The sequence below is a fragment of the Saimiri boliviensis genome, chromosome 1 (assembly GCF_048565385.1).
Source record: "Saimiri boliviensis isolate mSaiBol1 chromosome 1, mSaiBol1.pri, whole genome shotgun sequence".
NCBI classification, from domain to species: Eukaryota; Metazoa; Chordata; class Mammalia; order Primates; family Cebidae; genus Saimiri; species Saimiri boliviensis.
Window position 1 is genome coordinate 242676481 of NC_133449.1, and position 12532 is coordinate 242689012.

Consider the following 12532-nt stretch of genomic DNA (forward strand, 5'->3'; position numbering starts at 1 on the left):
TAATCCCAGCTACTCAGGAGGCCGAGGCGGGAGAATTGCCTGAACCCAGAAGGCGGAGGTTGCGGTGAGCTGAGATCGCGCCATTGCACTCCAGCCTGGGTAACAAGAGCGAAACTCCGTCTCAAAAAAAAAAAAAAAAAAAAAGAACTGTATTGTTCATTCTCAAGCACAGGGGGTACTGCCTCCCTAGAAATCTGTAGAGGTGTTTTTTATCGTCAACAACAGGATACAGAGCGTAGCACTATGACACTTACTATGTAGAGCTCAGAGATTATAAACGTCCTACAATGGTAGGACAGTCCTAGACAGTGAAGAATCTTCTGGCCCCAAATGCCAGTGGCAGTCCCATTGAGAAGCAGGTACCTTCTCCCATTATTTTAGGTTCTTTTTTTCCTTTTATAGTCTTATTGCCGTTGCCTAATTTGTCAACTGCTTTTTAAAAGCAACTTACTGAAATCTTTCTAAAAGTACAGCTTTTGTTTCTTAGAAACAATCAACCTATTTTTCTACACATTTATATTTTGCTGACCTATATGATATTCAATTAAACATATTTTAGAATAACCAAGAACAGACTCCTCATAAAGTATCAGATGGTAGAGTAAAATAATATAGGCATAAACCAAGGGAGAGTGACTAGGAAGATATGACAAAAGAAACAAGAGTGCAAAGGAGTAAATATTTTCAAAATTGAGGGGAAATTGTCAGGTGCAACAGATAAGATTTGTAAGAAATGAACTGAAAAATGTTCATTGGGTTTGGCAGTAAGATGCTTTGTTTCCATTAGCAAGATTAGTTTAAGTAGAGTTGTAGGTCATGAAACAAGCTGTGTAGATTCAGGCCTGAGTGGTGGGAGATGAAGTAAAGAAAGCCAAGGTAGTTTCCATTTTCAAGAAATTTTCTTAAGATATAAAATGTCTGTACAGACTGAGGGAACATTAGAGGACATATTGCAAATACTGGAGATAAGAAAAGATTAATAAGCAAGTTCCTCTAAGAGGTATGACAAGGATACCTCTGAAGTTTGGAAGAAACTAGATGAGAGTAGATACAGATGTTTTCAGGTGGAGATAGAAAGCAGAAAGCAGAAGATGCAGCCTGGTAATCTCAATTTTCTTTTTAAATTAGAAGACAGGATAGTCTCCTTAGGGAGTTTGAGTAGGACAGGACAGTGACTGATGAATGTTTTGAGGAGGTACAAGTTTGGGAAAGTCATTGAGAAAAGTAGGAGAGGAAGTTGACTAAGGACAATTAAAAGATGCTAATATGCATAAACGTGGTTGTTAAATGCAGGCATTGCTTGACTACTCTGTGGGGTGGTGGCGGTGGTGGGAGGTGGGTAGCAACCCAGAGAAATGGTAACTTTGAGTCAGATTCACTTGTCTGCAATGAGGATGAACAAATGTATATAAAAGAGTCAGACTTGTAAAAGGTTGTTCATATTGTCAGTAATCAGAGATTTAAGATTGGGAGAAAATGAAGGTATTAAGGGACTGACGATCATAATGAGAATCAAAAACAGATCTATGCATGAGTATAAATGAATGAAAAAGCTGGAAGGATTAAAGACACACTCAGAGTTTAATACTGGAGTTTAAAATTTTAGTGATAAAACAGTTGCAGATAATGACAAGGACCATAGTGTGGCCATGGAATCTAGAATGTCAGGGAACTGAGAAAAGCTATCCAACAACCTAGGCTGCCCATTCAAGCTCATGGCAGAGCTTGGAGTAAACAGCTAGAGTATGAGCCAGATTCAAAGTATTTCAATGAATGGAGCTATCAACCTGCAGCAAGCAGCTGAATGGACAGTTAAGGACTACTAATTGGAAACAATATTGAGAAGCCTGGAGAATACTAATAATACTGAGGTAACAGATAATTAACTATAGAGAAATGCCCTCAAGGAAGAGCCAAATATCCCATAAGGGTAGTGGTAACATTATCTGAGCACATAGTGCAGTTACATGTTTAAGAATCTATGAAAAAAGACTAGGAAAGAGAGGCAATGATCAGCTAGGTCAGTGGGGGAAATAAAACAGATAAATATGAGGATAAGACTATCATGGAAGGTAGCCAGGCGCAGTGGCTCATGCCTGTAATCCTAGCCCTTTGAGAGGCTGAGGCAGGCAGATAGCTTGGGCCCAGGAGTTTGAAACCAGCCTGGACAACATGGTGAAACCCCATCTCTACAAATATATATATATATATACAAACTAGCTAGGCATGGTGGCATGTACCTGTAGTCCCAGCTACTTGGGAGGCTAAGGTGGGAGGGAGGTTGGCTTGAGCCCAGGATGCAGAGGTTACAGTGAACTGAGATTGTGCCACTGCACTCCTGTCTGGGCAACAGAGCCAGATCCTCTCTCAAAGAAACAAAAGACTTTAAGAAAGAATGTATGACTACAGAAGAGGCCAGCATTTTTCTGGGAGGATCCAAAATATTAGGAATGTGGAAGTTTGGTGGAATTAACTGGGTTTAGGAATTTAAAAGCTCATAAAATAATTCATTTGTTCTCAAATCTGAGGATTTTAGATAAAGTCTGGTTAAGTTAGTAGTTGTTATCATAGTCTGTATATTTTGTAATCCCAGAAGTAGGCATTTGGGTTCCCTACTTATAAAACAAGAGGGTTTTTTTGTGTGTGTACATTGTCAGATTTTTATTCGCACAGTCAAAATGAAACTGGAGGGTTTTTTTTTTTTTTTTTAATTACTTGGCATTTGCTAACCTAGCTACTCCCGGATGGAAGAAAGGGGAGAATATTGTTTTCCTTGTATTAGTAAAATAAATGGTCATAGCCTGGTACCATGTATTAAATACTTATTTGGTGCTAGGCTCTGTACTAATTCATGAAAGATAGGATTTTATTCTTAAAACAACTCTGTCAAGTAGGTTTCATGATCTCCGGTTTTATGAACATTCAAGACCAGTAGCTCTGTAGTGCCAGATTACTTAGTTACAAACCTCTGCTGGCACTTACTAGCTATGTGACATTAGGCAAATTGCTTCATCACTGTGTTTCAGTTTCCTGTCTGTGAAGTGAGATCATTACAGTACCTAATTCCATAGAGTTGTGAAGATTAAATGAGTTCATGCAAGTGTTTGGATGAATGACTGGCTTCAGTAAGTCCTCAATAATTGTTGTTATTTTTGTTATTGTTACAAATCAGAAAACTGAGGCCCAGGGTTACTGTGTTAGTTGGTGGGAAAACTGAGATATGAATTCTGGTTATCTGTAAGACTTAACACTATGCCATGCTCCTTTTCATTCACTTTGCTTAAAAAGTTGTGTTAAAATATATATAACATAAAATTTGCCATTATAACCATTTTTAACTATACAATTTGGTGACAGTAAATGAATTCACAATATTGTACAGCCATTACCACTTTTTTTTCTTTTGACGGCGTCTCGCTCTGTTGCCGGGCATGGTGGCTCACGCCTGTTAATCCCAGCACTTTCATAGGCCGAGGCAGGTGGATCACGAGGTCAGGAGATTGAGACTATCCTGGCCAACATGGTGAAACCCTGTCTCTACTACACACACACACACACACAAACACTAGCTGGGCATGGTGGCATGCACCTGTAGTCCCAGTTACTTGGGAGGCTGAGATAGGAGATTCGCTTGAACCCGGGAGGCAGAGGTTGCAGTGAGACATTCCACAACTTTTTCATTGCCCCAAATCTGTAATCATTAACCAGTAACTCTCCCCTTAGTAACCTCTGTCTATCTCTGTCAATTTGCCTATTTTAGATATTTTATATAAGTACAATCATACAAGTATTTGTCCTTTTGTGTCTGGCTTATTTCCCTTAGCTAAATGTTTTCATAATTCATCCATGTTGTAGCATGTATTATAACATCATTCCTTTTAATGACTGAATTATTTCCTATATGTATATAGCACATTTTGTTTATCCGTTCCTCTGTGGATAGACACTTGGTTGTTTTCACATTTTAGCTATTATGAATAGTGCTGCAATGAATGTTGATATACAAGTATCTGTTTGAGTCCCTGTTTTCAATTCTTTGGAGCATGTACATAGGAGCACAATTACTGTGTTGACTTTTCTGAAAAAGTGCCAAACTGGTTTTCATAACAACTACGCCATTTTACATTTCCACTAGAAATGTAAAAGGACTCTAATTTCTCTGCATTTTTGTCAATACTTGTTATTTTCCTTTTTAAAAAATAGCCATTTGTGATAATAAGAAATATATATTTGGTCATTGACCCTGGTTCTTGACACAGAACTTCGAAAACTCTTGGAATTTTCTGAGTGATAGGGATGATAGGAGCATCTTTTATTATTCATAGCATGCCCCTTTCAACCATGCCTGAGTTTACACTAATAAGGTGATTCTTGGGAGGCTCCTAGATAATTTCAAGGTGGAGCCAGTGGCCAGAGGAACAATCTATGTGATTAGAAAGTTGGAGCTTTCAGCCCCACTTCCAGATCTCCAGAAAGGGGAGAGGGATCAGGAGCTAGAGTGAGTTTAATCACCAGTGGTCAATGACTGAATCAATCATGCCTATCTAATGGGGCCTTCATAAAAACCCATAAACTACAGGGTACAGAAAGCTGCTAGGTTTGTGAACACATAGAAGTACTGCAGTTTTTGGCACACACGGTGCATGGAAGCTCTATGACCCTTTTTTGTCCTATGCATCTCCTCCATTTGGCTGTTCTGAGTTCCGTGCTGTATAATAAACTGGTAATAGTAAGTAAACTGTTCTGTTGAGTTCTGTGAGCCTTCCTAGCAAATTTTCAAATTAGAGGAAGGGTTGTGGAAACCCCCGACTTTATAAAGCTGTGACCCAGTCTTACGATTGGCATCTGAAATGGGAATGGTCTTGTGGGTCTGAGCCCTTAACTTGTGCTAACCATGGGTAGTATCAGAATTGAATTAAATTGCAGGACACCCAGTTAGTGTCCAGAAAGTTGAAGAACTGGCTTTTGGTGTAGAAAAAACCCACACAATTGATGTCAGAAGTGTTATGAGTAGAAACAATTTAGATCATCCTCATAGGTATGAAGTGGTTTTTGATTTACATTTTGATTGTGGTTTTGATTTACATTTCCTTAATGACTAATGATGTTAAGGATCTTTCCATATGCTTATTGGCCATTTGTATTTCATTTTGTTGCTTGTGCTTTTGGTGTCAGATCTAATAATCCATTGCCAAATTCAAGGTAATGAACATTTGCTCCTATGCTTGCTTCTAAGAGTTTTATGGTTTTATATTTTATTTGACCTGTTTTTAGTTAATTTTTGCATATGGTCTGAGGTGAGGGATTCAACTACATTCTTTCCCATGTGGAAATACAGTTGTCACTGTCGCATCTGTTGAAAAGACTATTCTTTCAACCCTGGATGGACTTAGCACTCTTGCTAAAACTCAGTTCACTATGTATGTATGCGTTTATTTCTAGACTTTCAATTCTATTCCTTTGATCTGTATGTCTGTTCTTATGCCAGTACCAACTTCTTTGATTACGGTAGTTTTATGGTTAGTTTTAAAATTAAGAAGGGTGAGCCCTCCACCTTTTTTTTCTTCTGCATTGTTTGCTGCAAGAACATCTAGATTGCTAGCCATAAGAACTGTAATTTGGAACACAGTTACTTCCTAGGCTTCACTAACTTATTCCCCAATAGAAAAAAAAAAACAGTAAGGAACTTTATTTGTATTAATTTGTCTTATCACCTTATGGTCACTTTGCTTGAAGCAAAGCTAAAATGGATATGGAGCAGAGACTGCTGAAGTGTGGTCATTGTTTAAGAATTTTATTTATTTAAATATTTATTTCAATGAGAGGTATTTGGGTACAAAGCTAGCTTAATTCAGTAAAGATTGTATCATCAGGAGTTCTTTTTTTTTTTTTGAAGCAGTCTTTCTCTGCTGTTTAGGCTAGAGTGCAGTGGCGTAATCTTGGCTCATGCAACGTTCACCTCCCAGGTTCAAGCAATTTTTGTGCCTTAGCCTCCTGAATAGCAGGAATTACAGGTATATACCACCATGCCCAGCTAATTTTTATATTTTTAGTAAAGACAGGATTTCGCCATGTTGGCCAGGCTGGTCTCAAACTCCTAGACTCAAGTGAGCCACCGTGCCCTGCCTGTATCATCAGGAGTTCTGATCAAGGAGGCAAGCCAAACCTAGAAAGCCTTCTATTCTGCTCCAAACACATAATAATGCAGGAGAAAAAAAGTGTTATCTCAACAGCAACAACAACAACAACAACAACAAATCAGCTCAAAAGAATGAAAGGGAAATCCCCAGGTGTTAGACAAGAAAAGGAGCTCGAAGTCAGAGCAGGGATGTTAGCTGAAAACAGTGGATTCATAGGCCTAATGGGTAGGCCTTTGAGAGCCGTGGAGTGAAGCCTTCAAGCCTTGTTGTTGGCAGTATGGCAAGGGTGGAGCCCCTCACATAAAGTCAGATTCATCAAAAAGGCTGCGAAGCAAGGATTAGAAGAAATTTCACTCACTGTCTAAAGAAAGAAGCAAGAATGCGTATAGTATGTTTGAGCTTCCATAAAATAATTAGAAGAAAATGAATAATCAAGAATTGGCAACGTCAGCTTACAACTTGTAAGTACATGTAGGTGTGAGGAGTGAATTTACACTGCTTCCTTCTTATAGGCAGGAACTATGTTTCCCATGCTAAGAAACTGATTTTAAAAATTGTGCTGCTATCAAATCAAATTTAAAAAATTAAGTCCAACTACATGTTGTGATTAATAAAACTACACATGAAACTAAAAAAAAACTACAGAGAAATTTTCAAAATAAAGCAATAAGGAAAAAACATATTTGACTGAACATTGCTATATTCCACTGTTTTACCTACAAAAATGGCAATTTCATATTACTCAACACCTAATAAACAAAAGAACACTAGTGGAACTCTTAGTGGTGGCGGGTCTTTGAGTTACTGGTGGCGAATCCATATAGGTCTGCAGAAACCTCAATTCTTGCCACCTCAGAAAAAAGAATTCTACTGAGGGTCATAAGACAGAAAAAAAGACTGAGGCAAGTTTCAGAGCAAGAGTGGACGTTTATTAAAAGGCTTTAAAGCAGGGATGAAAGAAAGGAAAGTATACTTGGAAGAGGCCCAGACAGGCACCTTAAGGTCAAGTGCCCCATTTAACCTTCAACCTAGCATTTTTGCATGCTGGCCTACTTCCAGCATCTCGTGCCCCTTTCCCTTCATTCTTCCCTTATGTGCGGTGTCCTGGTGTGCTTGGGAGGTGGGCATGCACAGTGTGTTTACTGGAGTTGTGCACATGTTCACCTGAGGCTTTCTTCCCTTTTCTGGTGATATGCCCACTGAAGGTCATACTCCTTCATTTTACCTCTTAATGTATATGCGTGAGCCCACTTGCCCAGTTCCTGAGATCTTATTGGAAGCTGCTGATTATCAATTTCAGATATTTTTTTTTTTTAAGATGGGGTTTCCCTATGATGGCCAGGCTGGTCTTGAACTCCTGACCTCAGGTGATCCACCCACCTTGGCCTCCCAAAGTGCTAGGATTACAGGTGTGAGCCACTGCGCCCAGCCTAATTTCGGTATTTTTATCTATTCAGAAACTTCCTCTCCCTGGCACTGGCAGTGACTGATTATCATTTTAGAGAGACAGTGTGACAGCTGCTGGACCATCACTTGTTAGTTGCCTGATGTTGCTTGTGAGTCGAGGAGCCCTCTCCTGCTCATGCCTGACTAGCTACCTTCTGTAACAGAAACATTGTAGTTTCAGACTCTTGAGGCAAAAGCACTACTAGGGATACAGGCAAACTCAAAAACAATAAACTAAAAAGATAAAATAATCTTGAAAGCATTTACTAATGTCTCAAAATATATATAGCAAAAACTGTATTACAAGGAGAAATTGACAAATCTACCCTAGAGAAAACCTGGTGCATCCACACAGAGAGACATGTACAGCTGCTCATTTCAGCATTGTTTATAATAGCAATTATTGACAAATTAATACTTGTACAATTTTAAGTACTTCTATCAGAAATTATTAGACAAAAAATTAATATGGAACAGAGTTAAACAAGCAAACACTGAATCCTTTTCAACAAATAGCAATATATAGTTGTATACAGGGATACATTCTGAGAAATGTGTCATTAGGCAATTTCATCTTTGTGTAGACATTATAGAGTATACTTTCACAAAATTGGATGTATAGTCTACTACACTCCTAGGCTACATGGTATAGGCTGTTGTAGCTAGGCTACAAGCCTGTACCACATGTTACTGTACTGAATAGTGTAGGCAGTCGTAACACAGTGTTAAGTACTTTTTGTGTCTAAACAGATCTGAACATTGAAAAGGAACAGTATTGTAATCTTATGGGACCAATGTTGTCTATGTGGTCTGTCATTGACCTAAACACCGTTATGCAGTATGTGACTACATTTTAAAAATACATAACAAATCTTTCCTAAATTTACTACATCCTAGGCCACAAAAGAAGTCTCATCAACTTTGAGAGGCCGAGGCAGGCAGATCACAAGGTTAGGAGTTCAAGACCAGACTGGCCAACATGTTGAAACCCCATCTCTACTAAAAAATACAAAAATTAGCGGGGCATGGTGGCTTGTGCCTGTAATCCCAGCTATTTGGGAGGCTGAGGTAGCGGGGCATGGTGGCTTGTGCCTGTAATCCCAGCTATTTGGGAGGCTGAGGTAAGAGTGTAATAAATTTAAAGATAGACAATAAACACAAAGGCTGAAAACTCCTTATTTTGAAGATAAAAACAGTGCTTCTGAATGATTCATTTGAAAGGAAATCACAGTGAGGAAAACTTGTTTTAATAATATGCCAAACTAGATTAAGAAACAACTAAGAAACTTGTATAAAATGTGCAGTACACATTTTAGATACATTAATATATCAGGAAGAAAATAACGAATTAAGGAATATTCAAAGGCCAACAACCAAAGGAAAGGAGAAGTTCCAGGAATTAAGCCTTGGGAGTATTTGATGAAGCCAAGGCTCTTGAACTCTATTTTTCATGGCCTGCAGGATGCAGGGGATAAAACCAAGGCCCAGGGCCCTGCCCAGGCAAGATTGGAATTCTAATCAGAGAGTCTCTGATATAAACCTAGGCCTCCCAAAGTTTTTCACCTACAGAATAAGAGAGAACTAGAAACAAATCCTAGCATAGACTTGTAGTGAATCATTAGTGGATCATGAAATGAATTATTCAGTCACCATTAGCATTGGTTTTTTTCAACATTGAATGTAGAAATCCTTCATGTAACTTTTGTTTCAGTTTTTGTATGTTAGGGTGTATTTATCCATGAATATGTGTGTGAGTGCACTTGGTTGCATTATTTTTCATTGTTCTCAATTGTTAAGAAAACTTGAAAGCTAACGCTAGAGAAAACCTAGTACATGTGCACAAAGAGACATGTACAACTAATTTCAACATTATTTATAATAGCAAACTACTGGAAGCAACCTACATTTCTATCAGTAGTACGATAAATAAATAAATATAATTTTCATACAGTAGAACATTATCGATTAGATAAAATGAGCAAATCATACCTGTTTATGTTAACATAGATAAATCACAGAATACTGGATGGTGGGAAAAATTACGGAAAAATAGGTATAATTGAGTTTATTGTTTTGAAAAATACATATCACAATGTTTGGGAATGATAGAGACCAACTTCAGTGCAGTCACTTCAGAGGACAAAAAAAAAAAAAAAATGGGGTGAGATTGAGAAAGTGTTCCAGAAGTTGATTCAAGCTCTCCAGCTGTGTGTGTGTGTGTGTGTGTGTGTGCGTGTGCGCACACTCGCGCGCACAGGCATGTGAGTGAGCTTTTTCCTTAAACAAATTTACAATATGCCAAAATGTTAATATATGAATTGTAGATATTTAGGTATTGATTGTATTATTTCCTGTACTTTTATGGTGTTTGTAATATTTGACTTTCTAAAACATATCGTATGTAAGTAGATAACTGTTGTAGTTTTCTTATAGGGTAGAGTCTTTAGAGCAGGAGTCCCCAAACTTTTTACACAGGGGGCCAGTTCACTGTCCCTCAGACCGTTGGAGGGCCGCCACATACTGTGCTCCTCTCACTGACCACCAATGAAAGAGGTGCCCCTTCCTGAAGTGCGGGGGTGGGGGGGGGATAAATGGCCTCAGGGGGCCGCATGCGGCTCGCGGGGCGTAGTTTGGGGACGCCTGCTTTAGAGGAATGATGCAACAATTAAATGTTTAGGTATTCTTTACTGAAGCACATTCAGTTGTATTAATGCTTGTCTATTATGTCAACTTCAATTAGATGAAAGGTATGTAATTTCATAAGCATATTAATCATACTGGGAAAGAAAAAGTATGGGTAAGGAATACAGTATAAAATTCCAAATATGATGCTATTTTTAAAAATTTACTTATTTAAAAAATTATTGTATTTTAAGAAAGGGAAATAGAATAACTCACTACTTTGAAATCCATAAGAAGTGGCTCCAAAAAATGCATATGAATAAGGAGTTCTGATGACAAAAGGAAAAAATTCTTTGAGTATTACATTCATGAAAACGTATAGGGAAAATAATCAAACTACCACCAAGTGAATAAAAGTTAAAGTTTTCTACATCATATTATTGAAATTGTAACTTCTTGGTTACAGTGAAGCAACAAAACATACAAAAATACTTGATATTGGCTAAAGCTTGATACTGGCTAAGATATATATATATATGTATGTATGTATGTGTATATAATGTATCTACAGTTTTATCAGTCACATTTTTTTTGTTTGTTTCATTTAGCTGGTCACCTGACTTTTGAATGCCGCAATTTTCTCCGGGTAGATCCTAAAAGGGACATAGTTTTGGATGTCAGCAGTACAAGTAGTGAAGATAGTGATGAAGAGAATGAAGAACTGAATAAATTGCAAGCATTACAGGAAAAAAGTAAGCAATAGAATTTTTTTTTTATTCTTTAGAAATGTTTGTAAATGTTCTGTCATATTATGTCATGCTTATCCATGACACTTATCATTAAGAGCTTTTATAGTTCATCTAAGAGCTACTGCACAGGAAATGGGTTTTAAATATTGTAAGTTATTTGCCTAAGATTGAACAGCTAATCAGTTATGGATCCAGGAGGCAAGTCTATTTCTGATACACAGCTCATGTTTTTTGTTGTTGTTTTCCCCCCATCACATTAGAATATGTGTCAAATGGCTGAAAACAATGTTATTTAAGATTTGGTTCCTAGTCCTATTTGGCAATTTGTTTTGGCATGTGATTTGCACCGAGTCACTTAACCACTCTGAGGCTCAGCTGCCTTGTAGGGTAACACAAAATATTGGATTGTCAAATCATGCTCATGCAGATCAGCGATCTTAGCCGGTATCAAGCTTCACTAATAATTTCAAGTATACAAGTGATCATGAGGCATAGGCAAAGCAGAGAGTTCTAGTCATGCCAATACAGCTCCCCAGGTATTTCCCTTCTGTTTCAAAACCCACTCTGATTAATATTAACTTACAGCAAAAAAAGTTGATTTGGTCATAAAACATACTCATTTTATGCTTGGATAGTTACATTTTCCAGGGAGTTATGTCCCATTAATCCATAGATTCCAGGTTTGTTTACCATAAACAATCTCAGTTACATCCTACTAAAAGTATATAAATAATAATTATATAAATAAGGATTCTGTAGCTAACACATAATCATTTATTTTATTTATTTATTTATTTTTCCAGGAGATTTGTTGTTAGTGTTTCAGAGAGATTTCTCCAGGTCTGTGTTTTAGAGAGATTTCTCCAGGTCTGTGTTTTCTGGGCACATCTTCCTCTCTCCCTAGAGAGAGTGGATTGTAGATCTATTATTTAACCTTTTCTTTTTCACATTGTGTATAAAATGGCTCATCCTTGCAATGGGGTTTTTAGGGATTAAATATGATGCTATAAATGAAACTACTTTGTAAACTACAAACTGTGATGTGGTAAATATCACTCTGAAATAAAATATAACTTATATGAATAGACAAGGAATGACAGAGTTGCAAATTTTAGATTCATTTTAGTTTAGACTATCAGTGAACAGTAAACAATAAATTTTGTTTTTAATGTCAAGCTTTCCATATTATGTCCAGTTAAGATAAGTGAAGAAGTCAAATGTGAGGAGCTAGAACAAGCTGAAAAGGAAAAAGAAGGAAAGAATCACAAAGACAGCAAACAAGAGTCATATCATATATGAGTATATACAGCTTCAGGGTAAAGATAATTGGTTGAATACACACCCTTACTTTTGTTCTCTACTGAAATACCACTAAAATGACAGAAGTAGAAAATTCAAAAGCATAAACTTAGAAAGGCAAAGAAAATGAACTAGGAAGGAATAGCAGTAATATTTTGGAAACTGAAAAGCAGATGGGTGATAACTGATTGCACTCTTGAAAAAGGTAAATTCTTTAGCAGTATGGAAAGCTGTGGAGTAACCTGATATATATTCTAAAATCCCCTAAAGACATGA

General features: G+C 37.3%; 1 protein-coding gene across 1 annotated transcript in view; it reads left to right on the forward strand.

Moving 5' to 3' along the window:
• Positions 1 to 12532, forward strand: part of SREK1IP1 (SREK1 interacting protein 1) — a 50990-nt gene that overhangs the window by 16507 nt on the left and 21951 nt on the right. Inside the window, exon 3 of the mRNA XM_003925800.4 lies at positions 10817 to 10960. Within this exon, the coding sequence (XP_003925849.1) occupies positions 10817 to 10960 (144 nt within the window). The remainder of the gene's footprint in view (positions 1 to 10816; positions 10961 to 12532) is intronic.